Source organism: Gavia stellata, chromosome 4 (assembly GCF_030936135.1).
Source record: "Gavia stellata isolate bGavSte3 chromosome 4, bGavSte3.hap2, whole genome shotgun sequence".
NCBI classification, from domain to species: Eukaryota; Metazoa; Chordata; class Aves; order Gaviiformes; family Gaviidae; genus Gavia; species Gavia stellata.
Genome location: NC_082597.1, coordinates 51688124 through 51705460, shown reverse-complemented (window position 1 = coordinate 51705460; position 17337 = coordinate 51688124). Strand labels below are relative to the sequence as shown.

The 17337-nt window shown below is 37.3% G+C and overlaps 1 protein-coding gene across 2 annotated transcripts in view; it reads right to left on the bottom strand.

The window, feature by feature from the left end:
• Positions 1 to 17337, bottom strand: part of VEZT (vezatin, adherens junctions transmembrane protein) — a 49231-nt gene that overhangs the window by 3112 nt on the left and 28782 nt on the right. For both annotated transcript variants that reach the window (XM_009820687.2, XM_059816978.1), the window contains 5 exons: positions 12240 to 12387; positions 8876 to 9207; positions 8034 to 8227; positions 3623 to 3723; positions 2218 to 2425 (listed from right to left, as the gene is read on the bottom strand). In XM_009820687.2, coding sequence (XP_009818989.2) covers positions 2218 to 2425; positions 3623 to 3723; positions 8034 to 8227; positions 8876 to 9207; positions 12240 to 12387 — 983 coding nt within the window. The remainder of the gene's footprint in view (positions 1 to 2217; positions 2426 to 3622; positions 3724 to 8033; positions 8228 to 8875; positions 9208 to 12239; positions 12388 to 17337) is intronic.

Sequence of the window (17337 nt, the reverse complement as noted above, 5' to 3'; positions counted from 1 at the left end):
CTATCATCCCCAGTTGACTTCATGCTGTGTTCTTTAGACATACCAACTTGTTTGGATTTGACCTCTTTTATGTGGAAACCCTCACCAGCCCCTCCTTCAACGAACCAAAAACCCCAATAAATCAGAATGGCTTCCTGGCTGCCTTAACTAACAGATTAAAGCCTTTGAATATTTCAGGATCTTTTTTTCACAATAATCACAAGTTAGGAGAACATAGAATTTCTGGAATATGATTGTCCTGTAAAAGCAAGATTTAAGAGGGCTATGGAAAAGTGTGATATCACAGCCATCCATCAGCTTGGGCCAATGGAGACAAGAATATGAACCTTTCTGGGTTTAAATCTTCAAGATAAAGCAAGCCACAAATGTGGAAAGCACAGCTCACAAAAATGTTTCTTTAAGTTATGACTCGTGAGTATGGATAAATTAAAGTCTGCAGCAGTAATATGTCAGGGTCCATTATGTCATATTTAACTGACTTGTGTTTCTTTTGAAGAAATAATGAAGACATTCCTTAAAAACCAGAAGATGTTATGTCTGCTGTACATATCAGTCTTTCAGATTAGACACACAGTTTCTGAGCCAAGAGTAGATGATATTAATTACTTTCATGAACCGCCCTCATGTTTTCCAGTTTTGTACAGGATGGAAGTAATCAATGATTAGTCCTAGGCAGCTGGAGGAAATCACACTTGCCTCCCTCCCCACCATTGAGTCTCTAATCCTAAAACAATGTAATATCTATACATGGATAGGAAAGGAAGCAACATGAGCCACAAATGCTTTCAGGTGAACAGTTACTGAAGAGTACAGGAGTCAGCTGACTCTTTCCAGCTGCAGCCACAAATGGCCTGAGGGTATACTGATGTGGACAGGTATCAGCTGCTAACGAAGACAAGGAAATATCCTATGCAAGCTCTCCTGACAAGAACTCTTTCTGCAGCAGTCAGTAGATCTGTCAAGACTTGAACTGGAGGTAGGATTCTTTCCTTCTCCCTTCAACAGGGGGAAAGGAAGACTTGAAGAGATTTATGTGAAGAGTTGCGTGGTGTCACATCTAACAGCAGAAGGATAATACAGAAATCCTACTCTTGATCAGACTCTGATGCAATCTGATGTCTTAGTTTTTTAAAACTCAACCAGAAGAGAAGTCAATACCAATGACCAAGTGATTTCTTTTACCATAGTTGTAGCTAAATGGACATAAAGAAAAAAGTTGTGAAGAACAGGTATTTTTGTGGGTTTGTGTCAAAAGAAACAGTCCAATAAATAGGTATGGTCTGTTACTGTGCGTTCCCACTAAATTATTGAATGACGCAATCCATGGTCTTTTTTTCTAGTAGACAGTGGCAGAGGCAGAAACCTTGGATATGTTGCCAGACTTGAGGGTTGTTTTTCATAGCACAGAACATGAAATTTTTTAGAGGGCTTTTCCTAACCTGTCTTTAAGAGGAAGGAATGAAAAAGGGAAAAAGAAGGGAAAAAGGAAAAGACAAATTACTGCCAATTTTAAGGATAATAAATCAAACAGCTCAAGCAGTGAATTGCTGGAACAGACTGTCATGTTGACACAAGAGAAATTTTCATATTCCTGCCTTCAAGTGCAAGTGGATGGAGCTACCCAGCAGTCCTCAGAGTCAGTAAAGGCTAGTTTGGAAGAACTCTTCTTGTTAGGTTTGGTGGTTTGGTTTTTTTTGAAAACATATTCTGTATACTCACTCTCTCATGGAAACAAAAGCCAGTCTTACTCTTTTATGAGCCTTTAATATTTCGAAGACTAGCTCTTCACTTTAACCTATATATTTTTGTAAGTCTGGGATAATTTCTGATGGTTTCTTTAGATCCTGAAAGTAATTTATTGATGCACCCTGATTAAAATTCATATTTACTGGAAAGCCATGAAAAAAAGCCAGTTCAGTTTGCGTGGTTTATAGCGTGACAGTTCTCTTTATGCTGTCTTAATATTTTGTGTGCTTAGTATTTTTAGCTCAGTATTTTGTTTAGAGCCAAATTCCCATTTCTCTGATTTCTTTTCAATATATACTAAAATGATTGCTACGAGTAATATTAAGAGATGGAATAGCAAACTAAGGCCAAACAGCTCTATCAAAGACACTACTATAGCTAAGCACTGTCCGAATTCTAACACAGTCAGAAGTTGATGGCAAACAGACACCGACCCTTTCTTCGGAATTGATTTTCAAAAGCAATGCTTACCATGGTCGCTGAATAGCAGCTGTTTCCATTTCTGTCTTTCTATTTCTGAAGCTTTAAATCCCAGTACAGATTTCAATTCTTGTAACACCCTCTTAGATTCCTGTCTCTCTCGTTCTTGTCTCTCTCTTTCCTCCTGGGAAAAGCAGTAAAAATCTTCCCTTTTGTGTTCATTCTCCGTATCTGAATAATCAACATATGCTTCCAATTCCTAAAGAAAGAAAGAAAAAAAATTTTGATCTTCACTGTCAGTGTAGAACCTGTCCTACAACATGATGCACGATCAAGTGATCTCAACACAAGCCAACTGCAGTAATAGGATGGAGCCCTGTTTGAGCAGAGCCAGTGGATCTGACACTGCTCTCAGTTATATTTGTATAATTTTGGAGCTCTTTGAAAGTTAACTCCACTCTTTGAAAGTTAAAATTACTGCAGTAATCTAAGATTTACTTTCATACACAAGTATGATCAAGTGATATAGCTTGAAAACGGGAGTCCATTTCCCCATAATTACAGCTGGAAATAAGCAATGCCGATGCGCGTTTCTTTTTTTATTATATTTATACTGCAAGCAATTCTTCCTCACTCAGGCATCTTGCTAATTTAATTTATGTAAATCCTTATTAAGAGGATGTTGAGAATAGCAAACTCCTCCTCCAACTTTAACTATATTGGCTCAGAAGCCAATAAAAAAAAACAGAGCTCCATTTATGTTATAACAGACAGCCAGTGAAGTTATAAATCCCAGCTCTTTGATGTGGAAAAAAATCCAGAGAGAATACATGTGGAGTAGGCTTGGGAGAAGGTGAGGAAGGGATAGAGCAGAGCATGGGTGTTCAATCTGCTTTCAGAATGCATCTGCCACTCAGTTCTGGGATGGAGGAGGCCAGCCTCTCTTCAAGACAGCCCAACCATCACACACGAGTTCCTCAAACACAAAACTGTTCAGTGTCACAGTCTGCTGTAGGTATCCAAAAATGTAGAGATTACTTAAACTGAAGACAGGCTGGTTTGTTCTGGAGCTTGTCCCTTTCGCAGCTGTGTCAGTTCATCTAACGATATGCAAGCAGGACTCTATTTTATATACCACCTTGTAGCAATTCACATTTTTTTCTATATTACTCTGTCTCATGTTGCTGCTCTCTTTTTGTCACTTATTTCTAATTATATATATGAGAAAAAGTGAATGCTAGTGCTTGTTTTTCCAGGATGGGGAATACCTCCCCATGGAACAGCAAAAGGAATAGACATAATTTTTTTCTATAAGTCCAATTATGAAATGGCACTGGCTACCTACTTGACCTATCTTGGCAAGACAAGAAGGTCACTGCATAAGCAACTGAAAAAGGAATGGATACAGCAGACAAGCCCCAATTATTATTTTAAATGGTCCTATATATTTTTTTACCTGCTCTTCAGGGATTGGATCTTTGTTTTCTATGTATATGTCAGGCTGTGTTAAAGGTACTGTAGTACGCTGCAGGTTGTCACAGGAAACTTCAAGTTTGCCTTTAGGGGAAAAGAAGAAAAGGGATTAAAAAAAAAGAAAAAGATTGAATGTTGAATGATGTTTTTGACTCACTCAGGCAGGGCCAGGCATTTTCATTAGGCAGGACTGGCACACATGAAAAAAATGGTGAGAAGGCTGGTTAGAATACATTCAAACACTGTATTAGAGAGCACTTAAATAACTTAGCTATTTTGATGTAAGCTGGGTCTGATGAAACTCATCTTGAAATACTTCAACTAACAAATCTCAAAATTTTTGTAGACTTGGAAAACCTGCAGATGGCAAGAAAAATTGGTAAAACCAGAAAAGAGACTTGGTGCCCAAGTTTGAAAAGAGAAGTGAAAGAGTAAAATTATAGGCAAATCAGCTTCAAATCTTTGGAAAATATTAGAAGAAATCATCAAGCAAAATTTACAGGAAGCTATTTGGAGGGAGATAAGTGACAGCCATTGTGGATTTGTTGAGAACAGAAGATGTCAAATCACTCCAATTTCATTTTCCAATGCAGTAACAGGTCTTATGAATATAAAGAAGCCAAAGACGTTCTGAATTTTGTTTTCAGTATGGCTTTTGACACCATGTCATGCCATACTCATAAGCAAAACACATAGGTCAGGAGAAGTTGCTATTTGGTGCATAGAACAGTCTCTTGGATAATCAGAGTGCAGTTACCATTTTCAGACAGGAACAATATATTGAGTGAGGATTTGTCTCAAGTCCAATACACTTTAGTATTTCCAATGGGTGAAAGAAAAGTGTTTCAGCTCATTAAATCTGCTGACATTGGGATATCTGCAAGGATACTGAAGGGCACAATTAGAATCAAAAATAATACTGGAAAATCAGTGATACAGTGCAGGAAGAATTTGATTTCAGATACAGCAACTTGGTGACAGTGGCTGCAAATTTTTGTGCTTTGGAATAGCCAAATGCACAAATATATGACAACTGACTGGGCAGCACCACTGAGAAAAAGATGTGAGGAGTCTAGTAGTCAACTATACCCTGCTGCAAGTAAAAAGCCAAACTACATACTAGTACATATAAACAACAGCACTGACTGTTAGACACATGAAATTGTATTTCTACTCTGGCACTGATCAGGCTGTGGATGGAACACAGTGCCCAGGCTGGGGCTCCTTCATTCAATAATATTGTGGACCAACTAGAGGGAGTCCAGAGGAAAACAGTGGAAATGATCAGAGGACTAAATAAAGTATAGTCATTAGGGAAGAGCTGAAGGATACAGAGTCATGTAGAGAAGATAGAAAGAAACATATTAACTGTCTTCAAAAATTTAAGAGCTATAAAGAGGAAATGGATTTCCATTGTGGGTGGATCAAAAGTACCACTTTTAAATTGCAGCAAGATATATTTATATTCAGTAATGACTTTCTACTGGTAATGGAGTTAAGTGCTGGAATAGATGCCTGGAAGCACTGTAAAATGTCTCTAAAGAGAGGTTTTTAGGAACAGGTAAACAACATTTACTCACAAACTCCCATTTACCCTTGAGAAGGGAAATGGGCTAGGTGACCTCGCAAGCCCCACCTATCCCTATTTTCAATTTCTAATCTATACATTGAATATTTAGGGATGGTATTCTGAAAGTAGACAGTTCACATTAATGACAAGTTTAGTGGTGCTCAGTTACCTGCTTTTGCAAACAAGGAAAGTATGTAATTCCCTAGTTGCGTGGGCTGAGCTAAAGATTTGACATTCCAGAAGTATCTAAATCCAAAGTTTAAGAGAAAGTGAAGCATATAGTGAAATGTGAAGTAAGTGGAAAATTAACACGAGATATTTATTTTATAAATAACAAGCCCCCTTGTCTGTTCCATAACTCTGCCTTGTAATAAACACATTTTAATAATAATAGAAATATGCTTCTGAAGGTATGAAGACAAATTTGGAAGAGTATATGGAAGTTACAAATTAAAAGCTCGCCGTCCCAAATCAGAGGAGTAAACCAGCTGCTCTAATATGTACAGACTGCTGTGTTTGAAACCCATATGGGATGATGCCATTGCTAAGGATATGCTTCAAGATCACAAATTCACAGTGTTTAACTACAACTACTGCTGCTTTAGTTCCTCTCCAGTGGATCAAAGGACTGCAAGATCCAGGAGCTTGCAGCAGAGTACTGTGGCCTTGCTCTTCTAAATATCTAAAAAAGTTGTATACATTTGCAAAGGTAGAGACAGTTTAAAAGGAAAAAGGATGGAATTTAAACAGTTTGAAGGATATTATTTCAAAGATCATTAAAACAACACTGTAACTAGCCATAAAGGGTATTCCAGTCTGTAAAATTATCAGCAGATTACTACATGCTTAAATTCACACACAGAATCACACAGAATCACTACGGCTGGAAAAGACCTGTAAGATCATCAAGTCCAACCATCAACCAACACCACCATGCCCACTAAACCACGTCCCACAATGCCACGTCCACACGTTCCTTAAACACCTCCAGTGATGGTGACTCCACCACTTCCCTGGGCAGCCTGTTCCAATGCTTCACCACTCTCTCAGTGAAGAAATTTTTCAATTAATTTGGTTTTGGATAATAGTGCATAAAGACAAAAGAAAGATGTGCTTAGCTGCTGTATTATTTAAGCAGGAAGGTGTCTTCTTCCAAAGAGCTTTCAGGAAGCATTGAAAAAAAACTGAGCAAATTTAATGAAGTAATTCACATAATCATGAGCAACAGACCAGCTGTTAAGATTTGTAGAAAGACGGCAGAAGAATTAGATTTGATTTCATGCACAGCTTGAAAAGGTCAACTCACAGGAGCTGGACTGCTTAGAATTATATCAGGAAAGTCAAATGTAGTCAGATAAAAATAGTTTTCAATGACCAACATAATTTAAAAGTAGCTCCTGTGGAGTAATTCAGTAAACTTGTTGCAAAATAGAGATTCAACCCCAGCACATTTCCAGGCAAGTCACTGGGCAAAAGTGAAAGTGAAGGATTTTGTTATTTTTTATTTCCCACGCAATGCCTCCCTTCTAGATCACCAACTAGGTTATTTTTGTACTGAACTTTAAAAGGAAGCAAGTTATAATAAAATTGCCTGCTCTGAAATTTACAAACAAAGTAAAAATAAAACTAAAATAACTAAAAATACCACAGCACGTAGTCTAGAAAGAACATTTAAGGAAAGGGGGAAAAAAGATCAGTGGAAGTGCTGGTTGTGGAGGGCATCAACAAAACACAACAGGCTAGCACATGCAAATGTATCAGACCACATCTAATATCCTCGTAGGTTGTTTTACACAGCACTGGGAGAGAAGTTGTAAGACTAGAGTATCAGGCAAAGTACACAAAAATCTGGTTATACCATGTCTGGACCTGCACGGAGCCTGCATTAGGCCTCCCAGTGCTCCCAGTTCTGATGTAAGCATGAGGAAGGTCAGCTTGTGTGCCTCTAGACCCACAGCAATATTCATCCATGTACTGGATACCCCACCCATATATCATGAAGAGTTTAGCTCACTACAAATTTGGATTTCTGTAGGTAACCTGCTGATACCCCAAGTCATAATTTTCCTAATGCAGTCTCCATTACCAGCATTTTTCAGATGCTGGGCTGTGCCTTCCTAGGACAGTAAAAAAGCTCCTGGAAAAAATAAAGATTAGAAATTATAGGTTCAACTCCATGTCAGGAGAGCCTAAGTTCACTTCCATTATTTAAGCTAATTGTGATTCACAAGAACAGCATGGGCAGTACAGGTCACTAAGGAGAGGGACATAAGGCAAAACGTTAGGATATGGTGCTCAGTATGACTTTTAAGCACACAGAAGATTAGCTCACTCTCCCTGAGAGAGCAGGTAAACGGGTGTTTATATGCTCAATACATCCTCTACAATTTAAAATGTTCCAGGAAATGTCATTGTCAAGAAAGTTTCATGACAACACCATTGTCATTTCAATTAACTATGTAATTTTTAAGCAGTAAATAAATGAAAATCTCAGGAAAGATTAATCAAAATCCTACCCTTTCACATGTGATTCACCAATCAAAGGCAAAAAGCCACTATTGGTCTACACCTGGAAATGTAACAATCTAATCCACAGGTCTAACAGACTGAGTTAACAAGCTTACATTTTTTGCTGAAACAAAAGCTTCAAGGTCATCACAATGAAAAAGTTTGACATATGTATATAGTTTTTCAAAGTGTATGACTGTAAGACCTTCTACAGCTAAAATTCTGATACATGGGCTGAACGCTGTCTTTGATCCATTTGACCATTCCATCTCTAAAGTGTATCCCAGTAGTTGCTAAATTAATCTCTCACGTTTACCTTTTTTATTTGTGTTTCTTCCACTCATTTTTTCCACCTGACAAATGGCTTCTTCCCAGCAGCTGTTGCTTGCCTGGATATGAGGCTGAATAAACTTCAGTTTTTGTTCCAGAACCTGATGGGCTTCTGTTGTCAACTCTGGTGTCTCCTTAGTGCTAACAAGTTTTTCAAGTTCATCCTCAAGAATTATTACCCTAAGTCATGAGGAGATGAACAGAAATAAGTAATAATAAATATTTGACTTCACCATTCCTTCAAGTATTTAATTTAATATCCTGTTATTTTCTTCAAGTTTTAAGACTTTAACTCAGCCAACTCCTCAAAGATGCCCCAAAATCTTAAAAATAAGATCCTTTTCTCCACATCAAGATAAGTTGCTCACCTGCATTCATTATAGTAATTCTTAGATATAAGATTAAAGGAGTAGGACAGTTTCAACTATTTCACCAAAGCAGTGCTGAATCTCTAAAAATATTTACTAGGTAGTTACTATGAGCTGAACTTTCTTATAAAGCATTTGGTGTGTTGCAAAATCAATGAAAAGATAAGTATGTTTTCAGATTTTTTCAAGGGAGTGACAAAAGCGAGGCAAGATCTTAATGCACTGCTTAACTTTGAATTTTCACCAGATAGATACTTAAAGAATAACCAGAAAACAGTATCAGATTCCATATTGAACCAAGGATCTTTGACCCCATACTATGTGAACATACTCCTATGGTATAGATAACTATACGTATCTGCCTTTTTTTAAATTTGGGGTACAAGCTGACAATCCAAAGAACTCAAGTTTGAAGCCTTCTTCCTATAGGCATATTCTCCTAATTCATGTGTAAACTTACTCATTGAGCAGTGCCTTGAGATGAAGCTGCAAGCTGCGTACCGCTGTTTGAAGACTGTTCAGCTCTCTTGACTTCTGCTTTGTTCTAGTTGGCCGTTCAAAACCTGACTGATGCTGAGTTTCAAAGTACCGATAAAACTCATAGCTTCGCTTAAGCTCCTCTAAGCAGGCAGCATGTGTATGAGGTAGGCCTTGAGTCACATCAGACAAGATATGATGAGGCAGCCGTTCAGCGGAGACCAAGGGCTTGGGGGACGCGTTGGCTGGGGAGAGGAGCAGCACCAGCCTCCTGAAGAATTCTGAACTCTGCCCTACCCAGAGCTGAAAGAGAACCTGCAAAACAGGGTAGGGTTAGCTCTGTGCACCTGGGAAGACAGCCAGCCTCCAAAGTAAATGCACAGATACACCATGGGAAAACATCCCTTGGCCAGCAACAGGAACTTTGAAAAAGTGCGAAAATACGCTGAATGTTTTTGAAGGGTATCCCAGACCATGTGAGATTCAGGTCTTGTGAACCTTAGGTGACTGTTAATTCTTCCATGAACGATACTATACACAATTATACTCAGAAGGTTGTCAGATGCCTGAAAACTCATATTCTAATCAGGCAGTTTCATTATTTGCTATAATATCCACATACCGTACAGCTCACAAAGGGCTGTCAAAATTCCGGTGGCAGCAAAGACATTTTTTCCTTTATAACGCCAAGCTATCATTTCTACAATCTACTAACTACTGCACTGCCCCACACCCAACCTTGATACACGAGTCTAACTGCACTGTACTTCAACAAAAAAACATTCTGCATCTGAAGAAAGCTGAGCTGCTAACTTCATTTTTTTCAGCCAAAATGAGAAGTTTCACCAATACCACAATTCCGATTTCTTGAGAACTTCCACTTCCAATGAAATGAAAAAACCTGTTTTCTTAGTTTAGACAAGACTGTTGGCTCAGTAGACCATGACAGAACAGCAGCATCTTATATCTCTAAAATGAAAAGGAAAGGCTATGACAATTTTCTCTGCAATACTGGCCCTTATTAAAAGGGATGAACTGTAGATGACTATGAGGTATAGTCTGAACTCTGTTCTCAAGCATTCCAGACCACGGAAAACAAAGTAATTACTCATCATGCTTTTTTCCACCCCTCTCAGCTACAGAATAGGACTAACAATTTACTTATTCTGAGATTTTGGATCTACAGGATTTGAAATAATATATTTACATCTTTGTACTCATACTACTATGGACAAGTAGTATTTTTTTCCAGTGTGCAATCAAGAGCAAAACATTCAGAATAGTAACACAAAATATTAAATGCCTTCAGATAGATGTGGTCTGATATACCCTAAGGGTATATCAAAAATACTTGGACGCAAACTGATAAAACATTCCAAAAGAAAAAAATTTTCTCAGTTTACAAAAGATGGTTATGAGAAGAAAGAACACAGAATGATATGAAATTCAACTGGGGCACACATGCAAGACTGTGATTTGGCTGGGTGCTAAAATAAGAAGCAAACAAATGGGCAGCAAGCACTCAAGTGTCCCTGAAGGTGTGGTGCCCTGGACAGAGAGTCAAGAGCTCATGCTATAATAAGCACAAAAGAAAACCAATCCCTTCCACCAGACACAAGGCAAAAGCAGTGAAAAAGTAGCACACAAAAGCAGTGGACTTCAGGAATTGATAATAATACTAATCCAAAACCTACCTGAAAAAAGGCACAACGCTGAGAGAAAAGGAAATGCCAGATGTATTCAGGGTTGCAAATAGCTTGCTCTGCCAATGACTTGTGTTGATTTTTACTGACACTTAAACTTCACCCAAAATATCCAACTGGCTCTCCTCAGCTTGAATCGGTATTTTTTCTTTAGCCAAAAAATTTCACTCTTTAAATTGATTTAGTTCAAGGACAAGGTAGCCAAAAGACACAGGCTACATTTGTCTTAGGGCCTAGACATGGGCTTGCAGGAAATTTAAAATATTAACCAAATCTGGATACACGTCTGTATTCTACCTGCATTTTAATATAAAGACAAGTTCTCTCAAATGAAAAAAAAAAATGAAGAGGACCGCACCTAAATCCAGGGCTCACAACGCAAATATATCCCAAGGTTATCGAAGTATTTATTTTTTATTATCTACGCTGGAATCTGCTTAGGACTGATTTATGTTAATTTAGCTTGGTTCAACTAACCGTACCCAGCCTACATCATTGTCTGCGTTAACGTAAACTGAGATTTACTAGTTGTGAGCCTAACTGTACCCATAAAGCATCCCAACCAGTTTAACTAAAACTGATTTCAGTTAAATTCCTGCAAACTGCAGGTAAACAAAGACTTAGCTTACAAGCTTGGGCACCTCTGACTGGCTTCTTGTGCTTAAAAAGAAGTGGGTAAATCAGTGGGCTTGCATGGTTGCAATCAGAACTTCAGCTAATGAAAAGGCACGGAAAAAATCCCAGAAGATTACATCCGATGTAGCTCTTAGCTTACACCTAATCAGGCAAAGCCTCAAAGCTTAGCAATCACTATTACTGGTAACATTTACTGTCAGAACAAAAGAAGTCGAAGTCTAGGAATTAAGTGAATAAAATGCAACAAGAGCCAACCCCATAGAAACACAAAAGTCACATAACAATGGAATTTTCCATTAAAAAAATGTTAAAAGGGAACTGCCTTGGCAGATAACCACTAGAGTGTAGGAGGTTTGCATTCAAATTAGATCTTCTTTCCAACTGCAAACATTGACTCATGCAAATTAAATATGCCTAACATCTCAAAACAATATAGCTAAAAAGGCCATTATATGGCTGTCATTCTGTTCAGTTACCTGTTTTTCAAAGATCAAAGAACCACACTGGCTCACAGCAGCAGGGGTCCAAGCTTGTGATTTCTACTCCTCAGTGTAACTAAATGCACCTATTCCCTTTGGCAATTACAACTAATTTATATCTTCTGATATCTCTCTTTTCATTCAAGTCAAGAGATTAGCTAAAAAAGATGTAAGTACAAATCTGGAAATTATTTTATTCAGCTGGGATCAAGTGAAATCAGAGAGCAAAAAATCACATTTAAGAAGGAGATTGATGAAGCTGATTATAAAACACTGCCTTGAATTTACATGATATGCAGAAAAAATTCCTAATGTTGTCTTGTGCAACTTCTTTTCAACTACATGCAAAAAGAAATCACCTAAATGCCAATAAACGTAGAAACACATGATATGAGACTGATTACATCTCCCCCTCAGTTGACTGTGTTACAACAGGCTAGCACGTACAAGCCACAGGGCTTCATAACAACCAAAAGAGATCTTCACCAGGAGCTTGTGTCCATGCGTATGTCCTTCTAGGAGAGGTTACCTTGAGCGCAGGCAAGCTGAAGCCATCGGTTAGATTGTGTGCCTCCTCTTCTGAGACCTGCTCTTCACTCAGTCCCAGACCCAGCTCCTTAAAGGGGACTACACAGATGTAACTGGTCACATTGTCACTCTCTGAGTTCAGAGGGTAGGTTTAGCTGGAGTTAAGGTGGTTAACAAAGCAACTTTTGCATTAAACACACAGAAAAGGAAAAAACCTAATAAGATTTCTTATTTCTGGCAATTTGGATGAAAGCACATACATTCCACCCAAATCCACCTGAATCCTGTAGAATTGAACGTTTTGCAATCCTTATTCAGAGCACAAGTTTTAAATGTTCTTAGAAGGATGAGCGGTAAGACATCGACAAAACACCTACATCTAAATACAAACACATAAAAAGAAGTAAAACAGATTGATGAAAAATCCCTGCATCCCTTTCTGTTGAGGAAAATATCCCATCTTTAAATTGTAAGTTTCCAAGAAGTAGCTGATGTCAGTCTTAAACCAAAAATAATATATTTAACAGAGGAAAGAGGAGAACAATTGTTCCATTTTAAGTTTCAAAGGTAGCCTATGTTGTAGACCAAACTCAAGATGATGGGAATTCCCTGTGAGTTCTGTCTGTGGAGAGACTGCTCAGAGATCTCTACAATAATTGCTCTTTGACATTTCAGATAGTACCACGAAGAACAGGAGCTCCCTGATTGTCATACCATTAATTTTACTGATTACATCGCTGTAAAGCCACCATTATCTTGGCAGGAACAGCAGCAAACTGTTATCTATCAACACTATTCAGCACATTTAAATTCTCAGTAGGAAAATTTCCAGTCCTCAAGAACGCTTAAAAAGTAGGAAGCAAGCACAATATAACTGATACCAGAAGGCAGATAAAAATAATTCATATACTAGTCATCATTTATTTTAAAATAGCCCTAATTTTAGGCTAATCTTATGCTGGGAAAGGGGGAGGAGGTGCAGCTCAAGATTTCTACACATTTTGGATAGTTATCCAGTCACAAAATAGTAAAATTTGCTTTAAAACAGAAACTTACAACTTATGATCATAAGCACATTTGTTCCATGGAAATATACATGTATATAAATATTTGTAAAGCATTCATGAAAATAAGGCTTTAATTTAAACCATGGGTTTTTCAATTTATATTTCAGTTTAAAAACTGAATGCTCTCATCTCTTGGGGCACATAAAGCCAATTAGAAGCACTTGTCTCTTGTCCAACTAGTGTGTTTTCTGGGGAAGCTACAAGTTCCACCCGCTTTCACTCCCAAATTTTCCACATGCTAAATTCTCATAGGATTGAACTTGTCAAAGTGATTTGCTCAAGAAAATTTTTACCACTTGAGTAGAAGAACATTGCAATGCCAAAAAAATAATATTGTGTCCCAGGAAACAGCAATGCTAAGCGTCCAGGCTCTAAACAAACAAATACATTTCTCCCTAATTTCTCCCCAAAGTCCAGGAAGACAGAAGCCTATTAAGTGTTCAGACAAAAACGTGCAATGCAAATTAATTAGGAACAGAATATTATTATTGACACCAGCAGCTGCCTCACATAAATGGTGTCTGTTCTAAGTTAACCTGACAGCGTGGCCAGCAGATGGAGCACACGGGATGAGGATGGTAACTCCATCAGAGATTGAAAAGTCCTGTCAAAACCCTTCAGGACCTGTTATCTAGGAGACTAATTATATTCCTTGTTAATCTTTGCCCACAGACATTTCCAACAGCATGAACACCATAAAAAGCAGTTTGGACACATGTGAATTTCTAAGTCACGATAAAAAAAAATTCCAGACAACATCTCAAATGAGTGGTTTGACCAAAGGAGCCACTTATCAACACTATGTCTCAGCAAGGGATTCTCGGTGGACTCTCGCACCTCCTGCCTTGCCCTCCTCTGTTGCAGCCCTCCCACTCCCATTTCTACCTGATAGATGAAAGCAGAGAACTGATCCCATGCCCCCATTAGCTTCCTAAGGACTAAACCTTTAAAAAGTTTAAACACATACACACAAACACACACATACACACAAACACACTTCCTTCATGTGCTTTTCTTTAAAACGCATTTAGTTTAGTGCTAATGTTTTCTATTAAAGCCAAAATACAGTAACTAACCTTAGGTTGCCTTTGTGAAAATATTTCATATTTCATTCATCTGTTTAACTTACATTCCTTATTAGCCTGGAAGAAGAGAAGGCAAAGCTACTTAATAATAAACTGTTGAATCCAGAATAAAATATCTGTACAGTGAATGTCTAACCTCTGTCAGGAGGCCAATCTTATTTACCTATAGAAAAGCAAGAACACTAACGTACCCCTGTATGTAACAATTTAATATTCATACTTTCCTCTTCAAAAGCACATTCCCATCTAAAGATCTAACAGCAGAGCCTCACAATATCCCTGAGAAATCCAAGCTGGTCTTTTATAAAATTCTTACCTGCTCAGCAGGTGGGAAATGATGAGCTAAGCATGTGATGAACTGGCTGGTCAAGGAAGAAGCATTGCACTGAAAAATGCCCAAGTATCTTTACTCAGACCTTGCAGCACTGGATTTCTGATTTAGGCTTTTATGACCCAAAGAGGGTACTACTTTTTGTTTAGCTTACTGTTTTCTTGTGTAAGCTTTCTCTTTCCCAAGTTAAAAGGTATGTGTTTTTCTAACATTTCATGATGCAATAACTAAATTTTTACAGAGGAGAAGGAACAATTTTTTACTAGATTTACTAGAGGACATTTGTAAGTTTCCCTGAGCTCAGTGCTTCCCAAAGACACAGAATGCATTTTATATCCATTCCACCTTAATGGGGTAAGATATCATTCAGTTTAAAATACTGCTATCCAATGTCTTTTTTTGTAACACTATGCCTTGCCATCAGAGAATGACACCTTACACTTACAAAGAAATTAATGTTGCTTGCATTTATATGGTCCAACCTCCAGGTCCTACCTATCAATACAGTTCAATTGAAACGGGGTATCACGCCATCTTGCATCAGTTGAGGATGAGACTATTAACATCATCCAGTAACATAAGCTACAAAACCTCCTCCATCCAGCTTGAATATAATTAAATCAGTGAATAAATCATAGATTCCCATGACGCAGAACCACAAGGCTCTGAACTATAAAACATAAAGCAACTAGCACACCAGCTGAAGTATTACTTGAGTTATTACATAATTCGATGGAGTATAGTGCAGACGTTTGTTGAGCTAGTAGTCACTGGTCTGCACAACATCCTATACATACTCAACCCAAAATATCTAATTTCTAGCTTAACCTTTCAGCCATTGCATTCTGCTATACTCTAATCTTCCAGATTAAAAGAGAAATACTCTTTTCTTCTCTCCCTTCTGACTTCTTCTATGATTCTGAGCAATGAACTCTTCCTGATACAAACAAATCAGAGTAAGAACAGCATGAGAAAATGCTTGCTTGTTTCTGCAAGCACCCAACTGTCATTTCACATAAAATGGGAGGAATATGACTTTCCATCTCATGAAATATTACTGGCCCACCAAGTTTGATACAACCATCTGGTATAGGGCTAAACTATAACTGTATATTTTTTACATGGGAACAAATTTTAATTAGGACGGTATTAATTCTACTCGCTGAAAGGAGCTGTCTAGCTAAAAGGAGGCACGCTAGCCACAAGCAAATATTGCTAAACTTCTAGTCTTACTGAAGTGAGTAATGATAACATATCAGGGTTATGAAATTTGTATTGCCATGAATGAAACTGTGAATTAAGATTTTTAATTCTCTGTAACAGGTTCATCAGACAGATCTCCCTCTAACACATTTGAGATACACATTAGCATAAAAGCCTAATTTGCTGCAGATATTTTGGTAGGAGAAATAATACTGATGGCTATAAAATCTACACTTAATGGATTAGCATAGATCAAGATATCCTTTAACGTTTAAGGTGTATTTACTAATTTATTTTTACTTAGTCACTCATTTATGCCTACAATTAGATTAATACTTATATTAGCCAGTTTTTAAGACTCAGCCCAACAATTACCAGCTCAGCCCCTCAAGTATATTTTCTTCCTTGTCTCTCTTGAAGTTGCACATAAAGCAAGCAGCTTAAATTCAAAGCAGTTTCCCTTTGGCTTCCAATAGGATTAGTCTTATTGATTCAAAGTATGAATTTGATGCTTATCTCAGAAATAATTAAATACATTGAAGTATATGTTTAGCAACCTACTTAAGATTACTAACAAAAAAATTTCTCAAGGCAGTGTAAAATAAAGCAACAATAAGCTTTGCAGTTTGCATTTGTTGACAAAATGAGATACAAATCTGTAAAAGTTTTTAAGATTAAACATTTATGTATTTAACTGTATAGTTTTAAAGGTCTAAATTTAAAACAATGTAAGTATGGAAATCCACAGTAGAACTTAGCTCAAACATATGTCTGTATTCACTGAAATTACTTTTTCTGGGAAAAAATTGCCCCATTGAGATAGATTTTGCTTATTTCTGAACACTTTTTTGACTTAACATTACGTACATGCAACCTGCCTTAGCAAACAGTTCCTTTAAGAGGGTGTTTTGCTGATTTTGTTAGGCACATATAAATACATATTTTCAAAGTAGAGAAAATTATCAGCCCTTATTAAGCCACAAATGAGTAAATTGATCTTGTTGCAAATTATTTTTGAAAGGGATATTCTGACATAGTAAGATTGAAAAATAATTCAGCTACAGATATTTCTAGTAAGTTCTGAATATATAAGAATGTTTTAAATGAAAGCTTAACTTAAAGTATATGTTTTACTACATTAGTAAATTTAATACCATTTTCTATCTTACTTTAACCATTATATGTAATAATAGACATGTTTGAGTTCAAGGCATTTTTACCGTAGCCTTAAGGCAACAATTATCTTCACTGCATTATAAATTTCAATCTCAAATTTCCAGGTTCATTATAAGAAACACAAGGATGAAGGAAGATAGGGCATACTTCACACTATCTTCCTTTTGTACCGAGTATACCACTCAGGAAGCCCAGTAACAGACTAGGACCTTACTTTGATAACTGGACAACACACAG